The sequence below is a fragment of the Meles meles genome, chromosome X (genome assembly GCF_922984935.1).
Source record: "Meles meles chromosome X, mMelMel3.1 paternal haplotype, whole genome shotgun sequence".
Taxonomy (NCBI): domain Eukaryota; kingdom Metazoa; phylum Chordata; class Mammalia; order Carnivora; family Mustelidae; genus Meles; species Meles meles.
In genome coordinates this window covers 105,940,840-105,959,645 of record NC_060087.1, presented here as the reverse complement: position 1 = coordinate 105,959,645, position 18,806 = coordinate 105,940,840, and the positions used below count along the sequence as shown (strand labels likewise).

General features: G+C 39.8%; 1 protein-coding gene across 1 annotated transcript in view; it reads left to right on the top strand.

Annotated features, from left to right (window-relative positions):
- Positions 1–18,806, top strand: part of TENM1 (teneurin transmembrane protein 1) — an 811,134-nt gene that overhangs the window by 676,367 nt on the left and 115,961 nt on the right. The window contains exon 22 of the mRNA XM_045995540.1: positions 9,752–9,895. Coding sequence (XP_045851496.1) covers positions 9,752–9,895 — 144 coding nt within the window. The remainder of the gene's footprint in view (positions 1–9,751; positions 9,896–18,806) is intronic.

Below are 18,806 nucleotides of genomic sequence, written 5' to 3'. Positions count from 1 at the left end.
GGCACAGGAGGGTCAGATATTGCTGGTCTTGAAGATGGGGGAAGAAAGCCAAGCAAAAAGGATGTTGGTGACCTCTAGAAGCTAGAGAAGGCAAGGAAATGGTTTCTTCTTTAGAGCCTCTGGGAGGAATCAGCCTGCTGATTCAGCACAGTGAGACCCATTTCAGACTTCTTACCTCCTTAACTGCAAGATGATAAATCTGCCTCATTTGAAGCCTCTATGTTTGTGGTCATCTGTTACAACAGTAACAGGAGACAAACCTTGAACTATATTCATACAGTCCCAGTTATAGCAAGGATTTGGATTAAAATAATGGCTGGAAAGTTCTCCCACTCTTCCTTCCTTTTCATGCCCATTAAATATGAACCTCTGTCCCACCTATTTCTGGGCGATGGAGAAAGAGGAGATCAGCTTTAAACAAGCTGAATTTGAAGTGATGGTGAATATCTAAACTGAAATGCCTACTTAGTTTGAAATGTGGGACTCTTGTTTCTCACGTAGATCAGCTATGGGGAATTGGTGGCATCCCTAAGGGATAGGGTGTCTCAGAAGAAGAATAGAAGGTTGAGGGACAGCCACAGTGAGAAAGGAGTGCCTGAGATCCTACAGTATCCCACCATTTTTTTATTTTGTTTTGTTTTGGTTTTGGTTTTGGTTTTGGGTTGTTTTGTTTGCAATGCAACAGCTTTCACAAATAGAGGGACAATACCAGAGTAAGTAAATTACCAACAGAGATTGTGTGAACTACTTCCTTGGGAAAGTATCAATGACAACTGATAAGATAGATTGATTAATCCAAGTACAATATTGATCAAGTAGAAGAAGAGTAAAATCACCCCCAGGGTTGCAGTACAAAAACCAGAATCACTAGTTCATCCGGCTTAAAGATTTTGTTGTCTGATACACAGATAAGACTCCACTGCTAAAAAACTCCATCTGTGCATTTGAAATAATTTGGCCCAAGTACTTGATTCTCTAGTTCTAAATAAGGTATGATGTCTGGAAATCATTGTATATTATTTAGTTTCTTTCCCAAATCTGCCGCTTGCAAAACAGTGTAAAAAAATCATTATTGTTAAGTTCACAGTGCTGTTAAAATTCTAGAGATGGCTTATTTAATTTGACAAACTGGCTTGTTCGGGGGCTCTGATCTGCATCCATTATATGAATTTTGTCAAAATAATTCCCTGTGTCTGCCTGTGTCCGCATACATTATCAATATGTAATAATGCATTCTGCCCGGTCTTCATTTTAATTAAATTAAATCGCAGCGGTTTGAAGTCCTGGAAGTTCAGGAAATCAGCCATCGCCTTTAGTAGCACTGCAATAAACAATTCTATTTTTTTCAAGGTTATTGGCAACAACAATTGCATAATTATTTAATACAGTAGTTTGGCAAGAAAGAGTGGTGTTGCAGAGAGAACTAGACTTCCTAAAGGTTCACGGTGTATAGGAGTCTGTCTAAATTGTGTTAGAGAGAAACAAGGGAACATTAATAGTAATAGGTACTAAACTACGGTTGCTTTGTGCACACAAAACATCCCTGAGAACGATACTTTAGTGTTCATAAATTTCCCTTCAGTAAAACCTACGCAGGCTGGGCAGCCACAAAAATCGCAGCCACTGAATATTTTAATAATAAATAGGTAGTGCTTTACAATTTGTGAAGTACTCTCACGTACATTATCTCATTTTAATCCTTATAACATTCCTGCCTTGTAGGCATAGGGCAGTGAATATGATCCTTGTTTTGTGGAGGGGGAAACTGAGGTTCAGAAAGAGCAAGTGACTTGCCTAAAGTCCTCTCCAGAGCAGGGATTCAAACTCGGATCTCCCGGTCCTGAGTTCTGCACGCCTCTCCCTGAGGCCTCTCTTCACTAAATTGACCAACCCACCTTACCGAGCACCCAATTCAACGCCCCAGTGGCTTTCTGTCAAAGAAGCTAGCAGAGATAATAATCTTTCATCATTTCGCTCCACTCATGAATTCATAATCGTTAACTGAGAGCGGGGCTGTTTTATCCATTCAGCTTTATAGGCAGAGCACCAAGGATATGAGTTTTTCAAGGACCGGTGAAAATGTTTGCAACCTGAAAAATAAGTATATTGGCACCAAAATATGAAAAGAAAACCAGAAAATCAACATTAATAAATGTTTAAATAAATGTCTACAAAATGAAGCATTATGTCAGCTTGTCAACTGCTTCTCAATTTTCACACTTGCATATGAAATATGTTTAATGTAGGATATGTGTTGTGAGTTCTATCCATTTTAATACGTTTGACAAGATGTGAGATAGGACCTCCAGAAGTAAGCATGCCTGGAGCCTACCAGGATTTTTAAATGACCCTGATATCCTGGTAAGCAATGGTCCGTGCCCATTTCAAACTGCTAAGCACGCCCATTAGTAGATTATGAAATCTCTCTGGTGAGTTGACCAGTAATTTTTTTTAGGATTTTATTTATTTATTTGACAGAGAGAGAGAGATCACAAGTAGACAGAGAGGCAGGCAGCAAGAGAGATGGGGAAGCAGGCTCTCCACTGAGCAGACAGCTTGATGCGAGGCTTGATCCCAGGACCCAGAGATCATGACCTGAGCCAAAGGCAGAGGCTTAACCCACTGAGCCACCCAGGCGCCCCGACCAGTATTTTTTTCATGGAACAAAATGGAACAGAATGGAATGGCATAGATCAAAAGTGAACAGAATAGAAAATACCAGAATGTAAAGATATTAGGAGACTGTTGATCTAGAAAACTTGGCTTCAATTATACGTGTGTGCATGTGTGCATGTGTGTGTGTGTGTGTGTCTCCCCGTGTGTATGCTGGGTCACAAATAACTTTCAGGCATAAGAATTTGAAAGCCATTGGTAAGATGACATAGTCAAGAGACAGAATCTCTGAATGATTCTCCAAACCATATGTCCTATTTTCCAAGGTAGCATTTATAATTGTTCTTGCCTTCCAGTCCCCTCTACCAACCCATACTAGAGCAGGATGGAGATATCTCTCCAAGACTGGGTGACCATATAATTTATTATTCAAACCAGATACTTTTGATGCTTGGGATGTTGTTCATAATTACATCAAGACAACAACATAACTGGATGTACTTTGGGCCAACCAGAATATAGGGTACTTTTCCTTCAAGGCTAGGCCTGGCCTCCTTCTAATCCTTATCTCTTTAACTCAGAGTAAATAAAAGATTATTTAGCACTTCCGAACCACGGGTCTTGCCCTTTATAGCTGTGAGGAAAGAAGCGGAAAGAAGCACTTGCTGATGAGCCACTGCCATTTACTAGGCAGATGACCTTGAACTAGTCACACTACCTCACTCTCATCACATCTATCAAATGGGAGTAAATGTATCTTCTTCATACGTTTTTGTGAGTCTTCCATTTAGGTAATATACACAAAAATGTATTTAACTATTGTGTGTTATATAAATGTAAGGTGATCTTATTTTTGTGATAGTTATTAAAGGAGTTGTGGATGAAAGTTCCAAAAGATAGGTAACCCTTCAGGTTCTGGCCTCTCTCAAATGACAAATTATTCTACCCTGGGTAATATCCACTGTATCTGCAGTGCTCAGCCCATCACCTGCATGGCACATAGAGCAGCTCAGTGAAGGTTTGCTGAGTTATTAAATAACAGCCCCCTTCTTTCTATTATAACATTGTATCCCTTTTAATCAATCACATTGTTTTAAAAGATAACCAGTCCATTTGCAAGGTGACTCTATTTCCTAAAACCTCTCCCAAGAAAAATGCCTAAGTACTGCAAGAAGATAGTAACGTTTTGTTTTATTTCACACTGGGAAGAGGAAGGGGTTGTTCTTCATTTATTTTTGATACACTCGAGAGAAACCCACCCTCTAGGCACCCTGACCTTTTTTAAATCTCCCAGAGATACCAAGCCTCAAGGCGTTGCACACATACTGCTCCCTCTAGAATGTTCTTCCCTATACTTCGTAAGATAAACCCCCTTCTGCATAAAGAGGCTTTTCCTTGTTTCTCCATTCCACCTTAAATTCTCTTGTTACGTTCACTACTAATACACTTCATTTTCCTATCATAACATTTATCACTGTGTGTGTGTGTGTGTGTGTGTGTGTGTGTTGTTGTCGTTGTTGTCGTTGTTGTTTTTATATTTCGTCCTCCCACTAGAATGTGAGCTCCATGTGGCAGGGGGAGAGGCAGTGACAGGGAGAAGTCTCATCTTGTTCTGTGTTCTTCATCCTCATAGCTCCAGTTCCTAATAAGAGATACCCATTAAATATTGCATATTTGTTGAATGACTGAACAAATAAATGAACAAAGCTGGAGGCTAAGGCAGACCCCTTAGTCTTCCTTATGAAATGGAATGACATGCCCCCAAGGGAGAGGAGAGCTGTGCCCAGGTACACAGAGGCTATCATAAATGTGAGTGTGAGGCAGAACATCATCCTGCCTTGGTGGCATCTAGGTCATCCATGTTCTAGGTTCACTACTACACAGTGAGGCTCAAACAGAGCAGCTAGAGGAAAAAATCTTGTATATTAGATTTCAGTGTACAGGACCTCTTGTGTGGTTACTTCACTGCTAGATGCTTTTTTCTTTTCCTGCTGCTACCTCACTTTTCTCCACCCTGCTACCTCACTTTTGGCACTATCATGTCTAAACCTTCTTTTTGTATACTACTACGGTATCGATCCCAAGAATTACCAAATCAAATCTGTGATTCATTTTAAAAAAATACACCATAACCAAAGAATTTTTTTAAAGATTTATTTGTTTGTTTGTTTGTTTGACAGGGGTGGGGGTTGGTGTGCAGCAGAGGGAGAGGGAGAGAATCTCAAGCAGAGTCCCCTCTGAGGACCCTGAGATCATGACGTGAGCCAAAGTCGAGAGTCAGACACTTAACAGACTGAACCACCCAGGTGCCCTGAATAGAGTTTATTTTAGTATCACAAAGATGGTTCAACATTAGGAAGCCTATTGCTATAATTCACCACCTTAATAGATTAAAAAAGAAAACTATAGGAATATTTCCATAAGTGCTGAAAAGGCACTTGATAAAAATTCATCACCTAATTCTGACACTCCTGGTGAGCCAGGAATAATAGATAAATCAACAAAGCATCTCAGGCCACTGAGCAATGTGTCAAACTGAGGAGCCTCTGGGGTCATCCTATCCTATGATAAATCACCAGAGAATAGGAAAAGGTAGAAGTTCTAAGAGAGCATACCTGTTCTCAGTAGATAGCTCTACATCTATATAGTCTCAGTCTACTGTTGCCAAGGCCTTCGTTTAGTTCCTTAGGTCTCTTGTCTTTGGTCGTTATTGTTTGTTGTTGTTTTGCATTAACCTATTTGAAAAGAATGGGAAATATTTATTCTATTTAATGATTCCTTTTGGATAAAAAAAAGTTTTTATTTTGTTGTTAGTTACCTTTTAAAAGTCATGAAATTATTTTTAGATATTCCTTGAGTTCATGAGGTAACGTGTCAGTTTTTCACACTATCAAACTACTTTTAATTATGTATTACTTTCATAAATGCAACCATTATGATTTCTGAAGCCTTATCCTGAAGCTGCTGAAAATCATCTGCCTAATCTTGTCATATTTTGCACATTAGCTTCCTTGCATAACATCTTTACCTTGGCTGTTTATTGCCAGTCTCCTATCCCAGCCCTCATAGATGAATGTCACAGTCACTGAATTGGCTGTCAGGGGCACCATGACCCTCGGCCTTCTTTCAATCCCCACATTATACAAAATCTGCTGCTTGGAGGAGTAGAATGAGCATTCAGTTTTTTGCCCTATGTTCAGTGACTTTGGGGGAGCAAGCTACAATCTTTCTTTATAAACAGCTATAATAAAGTCTTCTTCATAAGCCAGTGTTAATATTTGCAAGATGACTAGCAGTCAAGTCAAAGGTGTGATCCTGTGACCAGAGGACAGAGCCTTCTGCAAATGTAACAGGGTTATCCTGACCAGCAATGACTCTTGGTGGAGAAACATCCCATTAATATCTCTGTGTGGAGGTAAGGGAGAGAACGCAGGAAAACAGAAATCCAGACAGAATTAAGAGTGTCTCAAGGCAGGCAGTCACATCGTTCAGAAAATGCCTTCTGCTATACTAATGGCTTTTTTCTCCCCTGCCTTCCCAATATATACAGTCCAGGGACCACCCCCCCCCCACCTATCTCAGCCCACTGCCAGACCAGTGTGTCTTCTGCAGCCTCTCTGAAATATTTACAAATAATTATTTTTTTCTTCCTATCACGTTACTCAGGTGCCACAGTACCAGGCAGAGTGTAATGTCAGGGCTCAGCATTTTCATTGCCAGCCCTGAATAGCCCCTCTCCCCCCTTTTTAATTATATGAAAAAGAGCAGGCATTTAGTGTGTCACAGTCTGCCTCCATTAGAGAAGTCTAGGATTGGTTGCTTCTGTATTTGCCAGTTTCTTGTGCATCGGGAGAGTAGCTCAGCTCTGTCGGGTGAAATGTCTGCCTTCTCTTAAACTGATTGCAAATTCTAGGATTATGTTAAAATGGGCTGCTGTCGGAAAGAAACTTCGCCTTGTTACTCTGAGCAAGAAGCCACATGCAAAAATACCCCAACATACAGCCATTCTCATTAAAGTTAGTTGAGATTTTGGATAAGTCTTAAGTATAAATTATAACTTTATTAGCTCATAGAGCTTTCTCCCAAGAAAGTAAACCTAATAAAAATTAGAGGGAACTTATTAAGTGACTGCCTTGTTGCTATTTGCCATGACTAGGGGAAAAAAGTAATATCATTGTGGGGTTTGCAGCCAATGCACTTTTTTGTTGTGGACTAGAGAGCAATTCCAAAAGCAGATATGAGGTGAAAAGAGTATGTCTCATTACCATTGCATTGAGAACTCTTTAATTGATACTTTATATAAGCATTTCCTGCCACAGAGTTAGGGGGATCTTTAACTGTTACTGAGAGGGAAAAATCCGGCTCCAAACCACCATTGGAGGTCACCAGGGCACACTACTTATTTGCAAAACTGCATAATCACCTTCCGGAGAAAGGATTCTAAGGGAGCTCACTAGGCTTACAATGTACAAAAAGCAGATCCTGACAATGGTAGGGAAGGAGATGATGGCTTTCAGGGAACTTGTAATTGTCGCTCTGATTATTTATTCATCAGGACTTTTAAATGTTGGCAAGAGAAGCAGAAACCGTGTTACTCAACATACCAACATGGCCCCAAGTATGCTTTCTCGCCACCTGATTTTGCCAACACGAGATGCGATGCTCTCTTCGGCTTTTGGGTTTAATCCCCAACCAGAATCGATCAAACACAATGTTGAAAGAATGCACTTTGGAATGACAGAGTGCTAGTGCTCAAGGGGTACTGTACAAATTATCTAGTGCAAAAAAGTCTTTGGTCTGAGATCTCTATTTGGATTTCAGGAGGTCACTGAAGCTCTAGAATTATATACAAAATTATGTGTGCATCTACATTTTTCTTTTTTTTTAAAGATTTTTATCTACTTATTTGAGAGAGAGGGAGAGAGAATGCATGAGCAGGGGAGGGACAGAGGGAGATGGAGCTGGAGAAGCATACTCCCTGCTGAGCAGGGAATCCTGACCCTGGGATCATGACCTGAGCCACCCAGGTGCCCCTCATCTGCATCTTTCTAGGAAGAAATTAAAGAAGATTCTTAACTTCTATCAAATTCATAATAAAAGTTTCCTTGACCCAAAAGGGTCTAAAAATTAGCAATTCTAGTCCATCCTCTTCCACCCTGACTTTCTTACAGGAGAAAACCATCATTCTCAGAGATGCAGAATAATTCACCTGACACCACATAGCTAGTTAATGGCAGACCTAAAAGTTGAAATCTTTTCTGACTCTAGCTCTAAAACCAACTCTTTCCACTCTACCAGAGTTGTTTAACAAGCATTGGGGGCCATGATAAGATATCTAAGAGGTTGTTGACAGCAATGATTTGTGTCATGACTATAACCCAACGTAGACTACCTTTGAGATGCTTTTCCATTACTGAAATTCCGTTTCCATCCACCTTAATAGAGAACAGCATTGACACAGAATGATCCTGAACTGATTTCCATTTAGAAATTATTTCTATTTTTTGATTAATCTTTCCCGCTCCCCACTGATCTCCCTTGCTAATAATGCTTGGTTAAGACTAATAATAAAATGAGTTTGCATTTCCTGAATCTTCACCATCTGATGGCAGAGTAGAAGGGCATCCCCATCAGGACCAGCTACATAATTTGCAGAGCCCAGTGTTAAGTGAAAATACAGAGCCTTGTGTTAAAATTTATTAAGGATTTCAAGGCAGTGGCAGCCATTAAACAAAATGTGGAACCCTTCACAACATGGGGCCCTGCGCAACTGCACAGGTCACACATCCCAGGACGATGGCCCTATAAGATCCCTATTAAAACTTTGGTAGAGCAAGGGACAAAAAGAAGCCAACCTATGATTTAAAATTGGCCACAGATGATCCACAATGCTAGAGAGTTGTATATTCATAATCATAAGGACTTTTTGGCTTATCTGTTCATATGCTCATACACACACATGCACATATAAATCAGTTTGACTAAAATTACCATCTTTTCCCTTCACCCAATGCCAAAACCCAAAACTAGTTTGCTTTAATTTTTCATCTTACGTCCTATTTTTCTGGCATTGTTTAAGCACATATTTTCATTACCAGTTTTCATAACCAAATGACAAAAGGAGGGATGAGTTCTCCAGAAGCATCTAAAGAGTCAGGTAGAGACAGAAATTGGAAAAGCAATGGCCAACTACTAGCTAGGGATATTTGAAGCCTCCAGAAAGGGGGAAAGCACCTTCGGGGTATGCAGTGTAATGAGCCAATACTCTCAGGCTTAGAACATGATGAGGACAGAAAACATTTTAAATTCAAGACTCAGAAATCTGGGGTTCCAGCAGGTAAGCAGGTTTACCAACTGAGAAAATGACTGGGATTTGGTGTACTTGAGCTAGACATATTTCAGTAGAGCAGAGGAACCCATGCTACCTCGTTTCCCACTTCCCATTTCAGTGGCATTCCAGGGTTCCAAGTTTAATGCACAACATCTGTGCTTCATAAGAGTTGAGGCCAAATGTTGGGTGATATCCCATTGGTTAGCTCTATGCAGAAACCAAAATATAATGTGCACAAGGTGGAATTTACACTTGCCACGCTCAAAGCAAACTCAGACTTCTTGGCAAACTAAAGGCCAGTTAGCACAAGAGAAAATATAAATTGGACAAATCGATTTGTATTAGTTTCATGTGTAGTCAGTTGTTGTATAAGTGACCCAGCACTCCAAAACCAGCTTCCTAAGTGCGTTTTGCACCCTAGAGAGAGAAGAAACCAGCCCTCCTTGTGCCTCTTCTAAAAGAGTAAAGAAAAAAATTGTATCAACTTAGCTTAAGCCTTCAGAGAGTTTGTTTCTTCAGTTTTACAACACAGCCTCCAACCCCAAAGCCCAAAGCTTGATGTCGGTAAACATACGGTATGTACCTAATGACAAAGAGCACGCACTCACTCACTCATCCAAGTATGTACCCAGTACACGCTGACCTGTGATCATTTTTGGATGCTGGCGCTCTGCCGTGCTGTGTGGGGTGAAAGGCACTTGCCGTCGAATTTCAACCCACATCAGAATTCAATAGCAAATGCAACCATTGAAAAATGAAGGAAATACTTTAAAATGTGCTAATGTGTTATTAACTCTTTGCTTGCAGTATCTGTGGGATATGAATATGAAACATGCCCTGACTTTATCCTCTGGGAGAAAAGGACAGTCATCCTACAAGGCTTTGAGATGGATGCTTCTAACCTAGGAGGCTGGTCATTGAATAAGCATCATATTCTGAATCCTCAAAGTGGTAAGCAACTTTTTGATTTTATTTTATTTTCAAAGGATATACAATTTTTATTTTTATTATTTTAAAGATTTTTGTTTATTTATTTTGCAGGGGGGGTGGGAGGAGCAGAAGGAGAGAGAATTTTATGCAGGCTCCATGAGCACAGAGCCTGTCCCAGGGCTTGATTTCATGACCTTAAGATCATGACCTGGTGACTCTGGTGGAAATCCAGAGTCAGACGCTTAATCGACTAAGCCACCTAGGCACCCCCAGTGGAATTTTTAAAAATTGTGATAAAAGATGCATAACAAAGTTTACCACTTTGACCATTTCTGTGTACAATTCAGTGGCATTAAATATATTCACAGTGTTGTGCAACCATCACCATTGTCCATTTCCAGAATGCTTCCATCATTCCAAAGAGAAAATCTATACCCATTAAATAGTAACTCCCCATTCCTCCTCCCCCAGTTCCTATGCTACTTTCTGTCTGTATGTATTTGCCTAACTTATGTATCTCACGTAAATGGAAAGATGTACATGTTTCTAAGGCTTTTCAGACATACTGCCAAGTTTCCCTCAAGAATAATAGTCCATTTCATGGTCAAGAGTGCCCATTTCTTTGCACTTAAGAAGCTTTTAAAATATTTATTTTTACAGTATTCTTAATGCTATATATATACACACATACATAGTGCTATATATATGTATTACACATGCACAACACATATTTGATGTGGAAAACTTGGGATAGTACAAGGAAAAGGTTACCTGGAAGTCCAGCACCTAGAGATAGCTGTATTAATATATTTATTTTCAAATACAACAATCTGATTTCAAATTAGTGCTAGTATACTGAGACCTCTTCATCACAAAGTTCTATAAAGCTGGGTTTTAAGAATCATCTATCATCATTGCTCTATCCCAAGTAATTAACCAGGTATCTGACACTAACCAACTTTTTTAAAAGTAGAATATAATGTTTTGTATAATCTAACACTCCATCAATTATGCCAGTATTTTATGGGAAATGCTGCCAATTAAACTAGGACATAGACTGATTGCAAGATACATACTTATTTCAGAGATGTTAAAAATTAATCTCACAAAACAAACTGGGGGTTGCTGGGGGGAGGTGGGTTTGGGAGAGGGGAAGGGGGTTATGGACATTGGGGAGGGTATGTGCTATGGTGAGTGCTGTGAAGTGTGTAAACCTAGCGATTCACAGACCTGTACCCCTGGAGATAAAAATACATTGTAAGTTTATAAAAAAATAAATAAATATGATATTAAAAAAATGTGGAGCAAGTATCTGTTCATATCTTCTTCCCATTTTTTCATATGATTATCTGTTTTGTGTGTGTTGAGTTTGAGAAGTTCTTTATAGATCCTAGATATCAACCTTTTGTCTGTACTGTCATTTGCAAATATCTTCTCCCATTCCGTGGGTTGCCTCTTTGTTTTGTTGACTGTTTCCTTTGCTGTGCGGAAGCTATTGATCTTGATGAAGTCCCAAAAGTTCATTTTCGCTTGTGTTTCCTTTGCCTTTGGAGACGTATCTTGAAAGAAGTTGCTGGGGCTGATATCGAAGAGGTTACTGCCTATGTTCTCCTCTAGAATTCTGATGGATTCCTGTCTCACGTTGAAGCCTTTATCCATTTTGAGTTTATCCTTGTGTACGGTGTAAGAGAATGGTCGAGTTTCATTCCTCTACATATAGCCATCCAATTTTCCCAGCACCATTTATTGAAGAGACTGTCTTTTTTCCACTGTATATTTTTTCCTGCTTTGTCGAAGATTATTTGACCATAGAGTTGAGGGTCCATATCTGGGCTCTCTACTCTGTTCCACTGGTCTGTGTGTCTGTTTTTATGCCAGTACCATGCTGTCTTGGTGATCACAGCTTTGTAGTAAAGCTTGAAATCAGGTAACGTGATGCAGCCAGTTTTATTTTTGTTTTTCAACATTTCCTTAGCAATTCGGGGTCTCTTCTGATTCCATACAAATTTTAGGATTATTTGCTCCAGCTCTTTGAAAAATACCGGTGGAATTTTGATCGGAATGGCATTAAAAGTATAGATTGCTCTAGGCAGTATAGACATTTTAACAATGTTTATTCTTCCAATCCAAGAGCATGGAATGGTCTTCCATCTTTTTGTGTCTTCTTCGATTTCTTTCATGAGTGTTCTGTAGCTCCTGAGTACAGATCCTTTACCTCTTTGGTTAGGTTTATTCCCAGGTATGTTATGGTTCTTGGTGCTATAGTAAATGGAATCGATTCTTTAATTTCCCTTTCTGTATTTTCATTGTTAGTGTATAAGAAAGCCACTGATTTCTGTACATTGACTTTGTATCCTGCCACGTTACTGAATTGCTGTATGAGTTCTTGTAGTTTGGGGGTGGAATCTTTTGACATACAAATGGCTATCAGACACATGAAAAAATGTTCATCATCACTAGCCATCAGGGAGATTCAAATTAAAACGACATTGAGATACCACCTTACACCAGTTAGAATGGCCAAAATTAGCAAGACAGGAAACAACATGTGTTGGAGAGGATGTGGAGAAAGGGGAACCCTCTTACACTGTTGGTGGGAATGCAAGTTGGTGCAGCCACTTTGGAGAACAGTGTGGAGATTCCTTAAGTAATTAAAAATAGAGCTTCCCTATGACCCTGCAATTGCACTACTGGGTATTTACCCCAAAGATGCAGATGTAGTAACAAGAAGGGCCATCTGCACCCCAGTGTTTATAGCAGCAATGCCACGGTTGCCAAACTGTGGAAAGAACCAAGATGCCCTTCAGTGGACAAATGGATAAGGAAGATGTGGTCCATATACACTATGGAGTATTATGCCTCCATCAGAAACGATGAATACCCAACTTTTGTAGCAACATGGATGGGACTGAAAGAGATTATTCTGAGTGAAATAAGTCAAGCAGAGGGAGTCAATTATCATATGGTTTCACTTATTTGTCAAGCATAACAAATAACATGGAGGACATAGGGAGATGGAGAGGAGAAGGGAGTTGAGGGAAATTGGAAGGGGAGGTGAACCATGAGAGACTATGGACTCTGAAAAACAATCTGAGGGTTTTGAAGGAGCGGAGGGTGGGAGGTTGGGGGAGCCAGGTGGTGGGTATTAAGGAGGGCACGTATTACATGGAGCACTGGGTGTGGTGCAAAAACAATGAATTCTGTTACGCTGAAAAGAAATTTTAAAAATGTGGAGCAAAATGTGCGCCTTAGGAATGAGGAATCATCCATGTGATAACACTTTTCAAAAGGCTTTGGTGACATCTGTCCCCTTTCAAATACAACAACAGTGCAGTGTGGCATTAATCCCATTAAAAAAAATCAAGAATCAGAGGCTTACACAGTCATGTGACTTTCCCCAATGTTGCACCGTTCATAAGTGGCTAGAGCCCTGTGCTCTTTCTCTCTACCATAGTTGTTTGTCCACATAAATGTCAGTAGATCCAGTGAGAAGCTAAGAACTGAATCAAGGAACAATAATGGTTAAAAAAGAAAAGGCAGGAGGAAGACAGGAGAAGTGGTGAAGAAATCTAGGGAAGAGGGCAGTCCTGGACTTCGCTTAGTTTTAAGTATTCTAAGTCCTGGACTTAGGAAAAGAGGAAAATGCAGAGAACTAGGGCACTGTCATATTCCATCTTTGCCTTCTTCGAACCATCCTTGCTGCTGTCACTTTCTCCTAGTTTATAATTTACATGTTAACTGAATCAGGAGAGGGAACCCAGGTGGCCCTTGAGTCCATGGTCTCTCAGACAAACTGATCTCACTACCCCGGTTATAAATGCTTCACCCAAGTTCCTCCACCTTGTTTTTCATCTTTCTGGGGAGTTGGTTATTGGTGTTCCTGTCCAGCTTTCATATGAACATCTGTTGGAAACTTTTCATTGCAAAATCTCATTCCTTTTCATCCAAAGACACAGATTCTGAGCAACCATTAGTAGAACATGGACTTTCAGTTATTTCTCCAGGACTGGGGTTGCAAATGTCTTGAGACAGTTACACTCTTCTATCCAGCCATTCTTGTCTGCATCTGACCTTTATGAAACAATTGGCGAAGGTCAGGTTATCTCATAAGGCCATGAACTGACCAAGGCTAAGAGATCCATTTTATAATCACACCTATGATCTTACTTTGTTTGCACCATCATTGAGTCAGCTGAGTCAGCCAGCCACATGGGCTGGGAAATTTTGATTGGCAAAACTAACCAGGTTTGCTTCAACCATGATGTGACACCACCTACCATAGTCCCAGGATGGGACCCCAAAAGTAAATGAGCCCATTGTCATAAGCCTTCATTATCCCTCCTTCCCCTCTTTCAAGGAACATTCTAAATTCCATTTCAAATTGTTTGTTTTATTTGAGAGCAAAGATTCGGGCATAGATATAAAATGTCAACTTTTTTCTGTTGTCAAAAGGAGAATCACAGTTTTAAAAGTACAAAAATGAAAGGGCAGATGCCACTTATTAAATTATGAGGTTTTTTGTTTTGATTTGAAAGAGTTTGACATTTTAAGCAGCCGGTTCTTTTCCACACACTTTTATTGGCTTGTATGGATTGTCTCTTTCAAATGCCTGTCATTGACATTAAGCACAAAGTGGGAAATGACCTCAATTGAACCAGCCCCAGCTGTGTGCTCCCAGCCCTGTGTCCTCTTACTCTTTTCTTCACACAGGCTTAGAAATTCAGAGCAGAGGGGAGCCATTGAGAAAGTTGGCTTTGGGATCCCCCTTATTTCCACAGATGTGTTCTCTCCACCCCTACTTAGCCAGTAATCAGTTTTTAGGCAAGAGGTACTGAATTCTTTCTGAGAATCTTTTTAACACCTTTTTTGAAGTATAATTTATACACCATACAACTCAGCCACTTTAAATGTACACGTCAGTGATTTTAATAAGTTGTGGAGTTGTGCACCCAGCACCACAACCGTTTCAGGATATTGTTGTCTCCCCAAAAAGATGCCTTGTGCTCACCCCAGCTCCACTGAATCTGCTCTCTGTCTCTTTCTGAGAATTTTATTCTGGGAAAGAAACCTTATTTTAGATCGTTTTTTTAAAAGGAACATTTGTTCATTGGATCATCTCATTTGTAGGCACATTGTATTTCTAACCAAGAACTTGTCACACTTGCCAGGAAACAGATCTGAAGCCAGCTCTGCCACTGCCTTTCAGCCTGACCTTGGACATGAACACCTCTCTTGGGATGTTTTCAAAGTCTAAATCCCACCCACAAAGGCAGTTTTAGAAGCAGGAATGATAAGTGTGAAGGAGCAGCTTTGAGAAGACCAATTTAGAAAGTAATGCTCTTTCCCCCTCAGGTCAGACAGTCTTTTCTGACTGATTAAGGCAAGAGCAACCGTCTTTCCAAATTCCCCCACTCCGCTTCTTTCTGGAAAAAGCCTAAATCTTTAGGCACCCAGCTTTTTTGATCTGAGACAGATGGCAGATTAGAAACAAGAATCTATCTTCCCCCAATTTCCTCTCACTGGTTAAAAAGACACCTGTAATTAGATTGGATGTCTGCTGCCATTCACTTCTTCAGTTTTTCTTTAGTTCGAAAATCATTCTGCAGTGGGTAGCTTCTAGAAGGCAGTGTTTTCAGACCATTTGGCATTTTAGTTGCAGCAATTATATTTACCTGACAATTAACCATTGGTTGCAGAGAATTGTTTCCAAATATTACGCCTGATATATGTAGATGGTTTCTACTTTCCAAGATGAAAAAAAAAAAAACCCAGGAACTTGTATTTTTCAATATTATTCCTTCAAAATACATCTTCTTAGTGATTACAGAAAGTACATATCCTTACCTTTTAAGATAAATCAGTTCTTTAAAATCATGAGGAATAAAAATGTGTACATGAATCACCTATTACTGAGGTAAGCTACTTGTTTTAGTATATCTTTGTATCAAACATATCTCCTAGTGTGTCCTCCCAGTTGAGTGTTAAAAAATTATTAAAGAAAACAAGCCTGGACACTAATTGGATATCGTCATCTGTCTGAAATGGATAAAGAATTTCTTTTAACTTAGTCTCCAAAACAGGCCAATAGTTTGTCGACAAATGGTTTTACTGGGAGGGGAAGTAAATTTCCATTGATCACACTGGCATATCTCCCAGCTTGTGTTTATATCCTCTCAGTCAAGTCCTAAGAGAAATATGTATTGTGTCCCTGGTTGTTCATAAGTCTGAAAAATGGTTTCTTCTTTGAAATCAGCATAAAGCACCACCCACTGGCTTCCGAGGGGAATTTTTATTTCAAACTTATTTATAAGCTTCAAAAGAAGTTCTGAGCAAGGTAGCAGGAGGGTATGAGTTGTGCCTTTAAAAGTATGCTTAACTTGGGCACCTGGGTGGCTCAGTGGGTTAAAGCCTCTGCCTTCGGCTCAGGTCATGATCCCAGGGTCCTGGGATCAGGCCCCACATGGGACTTTCTGCTCTGCGGGGAGCCTGCTTCCTCCTCTCTCTCTGCCTGCCTCTCTGCCTAGTTGTGATTTCTCTCTGTCAAATAAATAAAATAAAATAAATTTTTAAAAGTATGCTTAACTTATTATACAGCAGACCTGGCTTTTTGGCAGAGAGCATGGTGCAGTAGGCCCCATTCAGTGGGGTTTCTTTGTTGACTGCCAAGAAAACACCCAATCCTTAGCAGGAAGTTGGCCTTCATATAAAAATGTGCGTTGTCCTAGGATCATTTGATTCTGTTCTCAAAATGAGAATGTGTGGCAGAATAAACTGGAAAGGAGGCAGCAGTAATTGATCAAGATTCCCAGGAACATAAACAAAATATTTTCAAAGCAACCTTTTGCAGAAGAATTGGTGTTAAATCATTGTTGCTAGATGGTATGCCCCGGTTCTATGTAATGGAAGGTTAAACAGATTCTTGAAACAACAAAAACACCCTTCAAAATGATCTATTTTTCCAGGGCAATACAAAAGGGGTTTGCCCATTTTTGTTTTGATTGCTTCAGCTTTAAACAGGAATGGTAATTTCAGTACACGGGCACTTTAGTACCTTGCATGAAAGCAAGACATCAATTGTTGAGATGTAATCAGAAAGTACATTGCCTTATGTTTTATTTCCTTTAATCATTCTTCTTCTTTGATGGAGTGCTGGGCTTTCTAATAGAAAAGGGGAGTTTTAGAATTGCAGGCTTAGAAGAATGGTTTAGAATAGCCATCTTTAGTTTTTAAATTGCCAGGAACCTGGTAATAACATGTCATTTTGAAGGTAATTGTTAACTATACCATTATATTGATATAAAAAAGATGGAGATTTACCTGTGAAAATAGATGTTAATAGCAAATCTGGTATTTCCAAGCTAATAATTGGACATATTTTTGAGTGCTATACCTTATAATGCATTGCTGAAATACAGACATGCTAAACAGTTGGTTTCCTTATTTGTTCAAGAACATATCATAGTCTCATTGGTAGGATATTCAGTTAGTGATCATGAGGTTTCTTTTCGATGATGTTGTTTGATGGTCATCCCAGTTCTCATTCACTTCCAATTCATTTAAACTGTAGCATTGAACGCATTGCGATTAAGTGGTTTTTTTTTTTTTTGTGAAATGAAATTCAGTCCTATTAATCTTACTTAATTAACTGTTCGAAATCTTACGAATTTTTTTACTGCCTAATAAAGTTATTAATAAAAAAGTAGTGATCCTCGAGATATCTCACAGTTCTGCTCTAAAAGACCAATTCTAAAAGACCTAGACTTGAAATCTGAAGGCTGTATGATGTATGGGACTTGTTTCTTGGAAAGCCCCTTCCAAGTACATATTTGGTGTTATGGTATTGTGCATGTTTAACCCTCTTACTTATTTTTGCCAACAAAGTTCTTATTTCAGAGTGATTAGTGGTGTCTACTGTAGGACTGTGGGACGAAAAGCTGAAAGAAAACTGAGGAAGACATTTCAGGAAATGTTTAGGGAGAGTAGCAGACAATCAGGAGATAGAGAGCAGGGGTCATGGGTGGGTGGGCAGGGGGAGAAGACTCTACAAGATTACTGTATTTATTCACTTACCATCAGTTACTTCTGTCTGACACATTGGCATGTCTTCTCACAGCATGGGTGTTTTACCTGCCTGGGATCATTGTAAGCAGACTTGAACACAGCAGTTCTTGTTCCTTGGATTTTCTGCCCAGGTTCAGCAGGTTTGCAAAATCACTGGGATTTGACGAGGAAACTACAAGAGACTCAAAGCCTATTTTGAACATTTACTGAGCTCTTACAATGACTTGGCCACAGGGATTGGCACTAAAATGCAGAAAGAGTAAGACAGAGAGTCTGCCTTTATGGATCCCATCCTCTAATGAGAAAGAGAAGTAATGAAAACTGTATCATAGGGACGCCTGGGTGGCTCAGTTGGTTGGGCGGCTGCCTTCAGCTCAGGTCATGATTCCAGTGTCCTGGGATCGAGTCCCACATCGGGCTCCTTGCTCGGCAGGGAGCCTGCTTCTCCCTCTGCCTCTGCCTGCCACTCTGTCTGCCTGTGCTCGCTCGCTCTCTCTCTCTCTCTCTCACACACAAAAAAATAAATAAAATCTTTAAAAAAATAGTTAAAAAAAACTATCAACAACATAGTTGGTGTTATAACGGAGCTATGGAAAATAAACCGTGGGCACAAAGGGGGAGTAACACATTCTGCCTGGACAGAGCACTGGGGGAAAAACTGAGCTAAGCTTTGAGGGATAGGTAAGAGTTCCCCAAGCAGACAAGATGAGGAGGGCTTTCAGGACAGAGGGAAAGGCATATACAAAAGCAGAACAGAATGGAAGAACGTGAAAGTAATTGTAAAATAGTTCATTATCACTGGAGCTCAAGATACAAACAAGAGGATGATGAGAGTAGGCAGTGGTCAAGTCATGAAGGACTTCGTATGCCT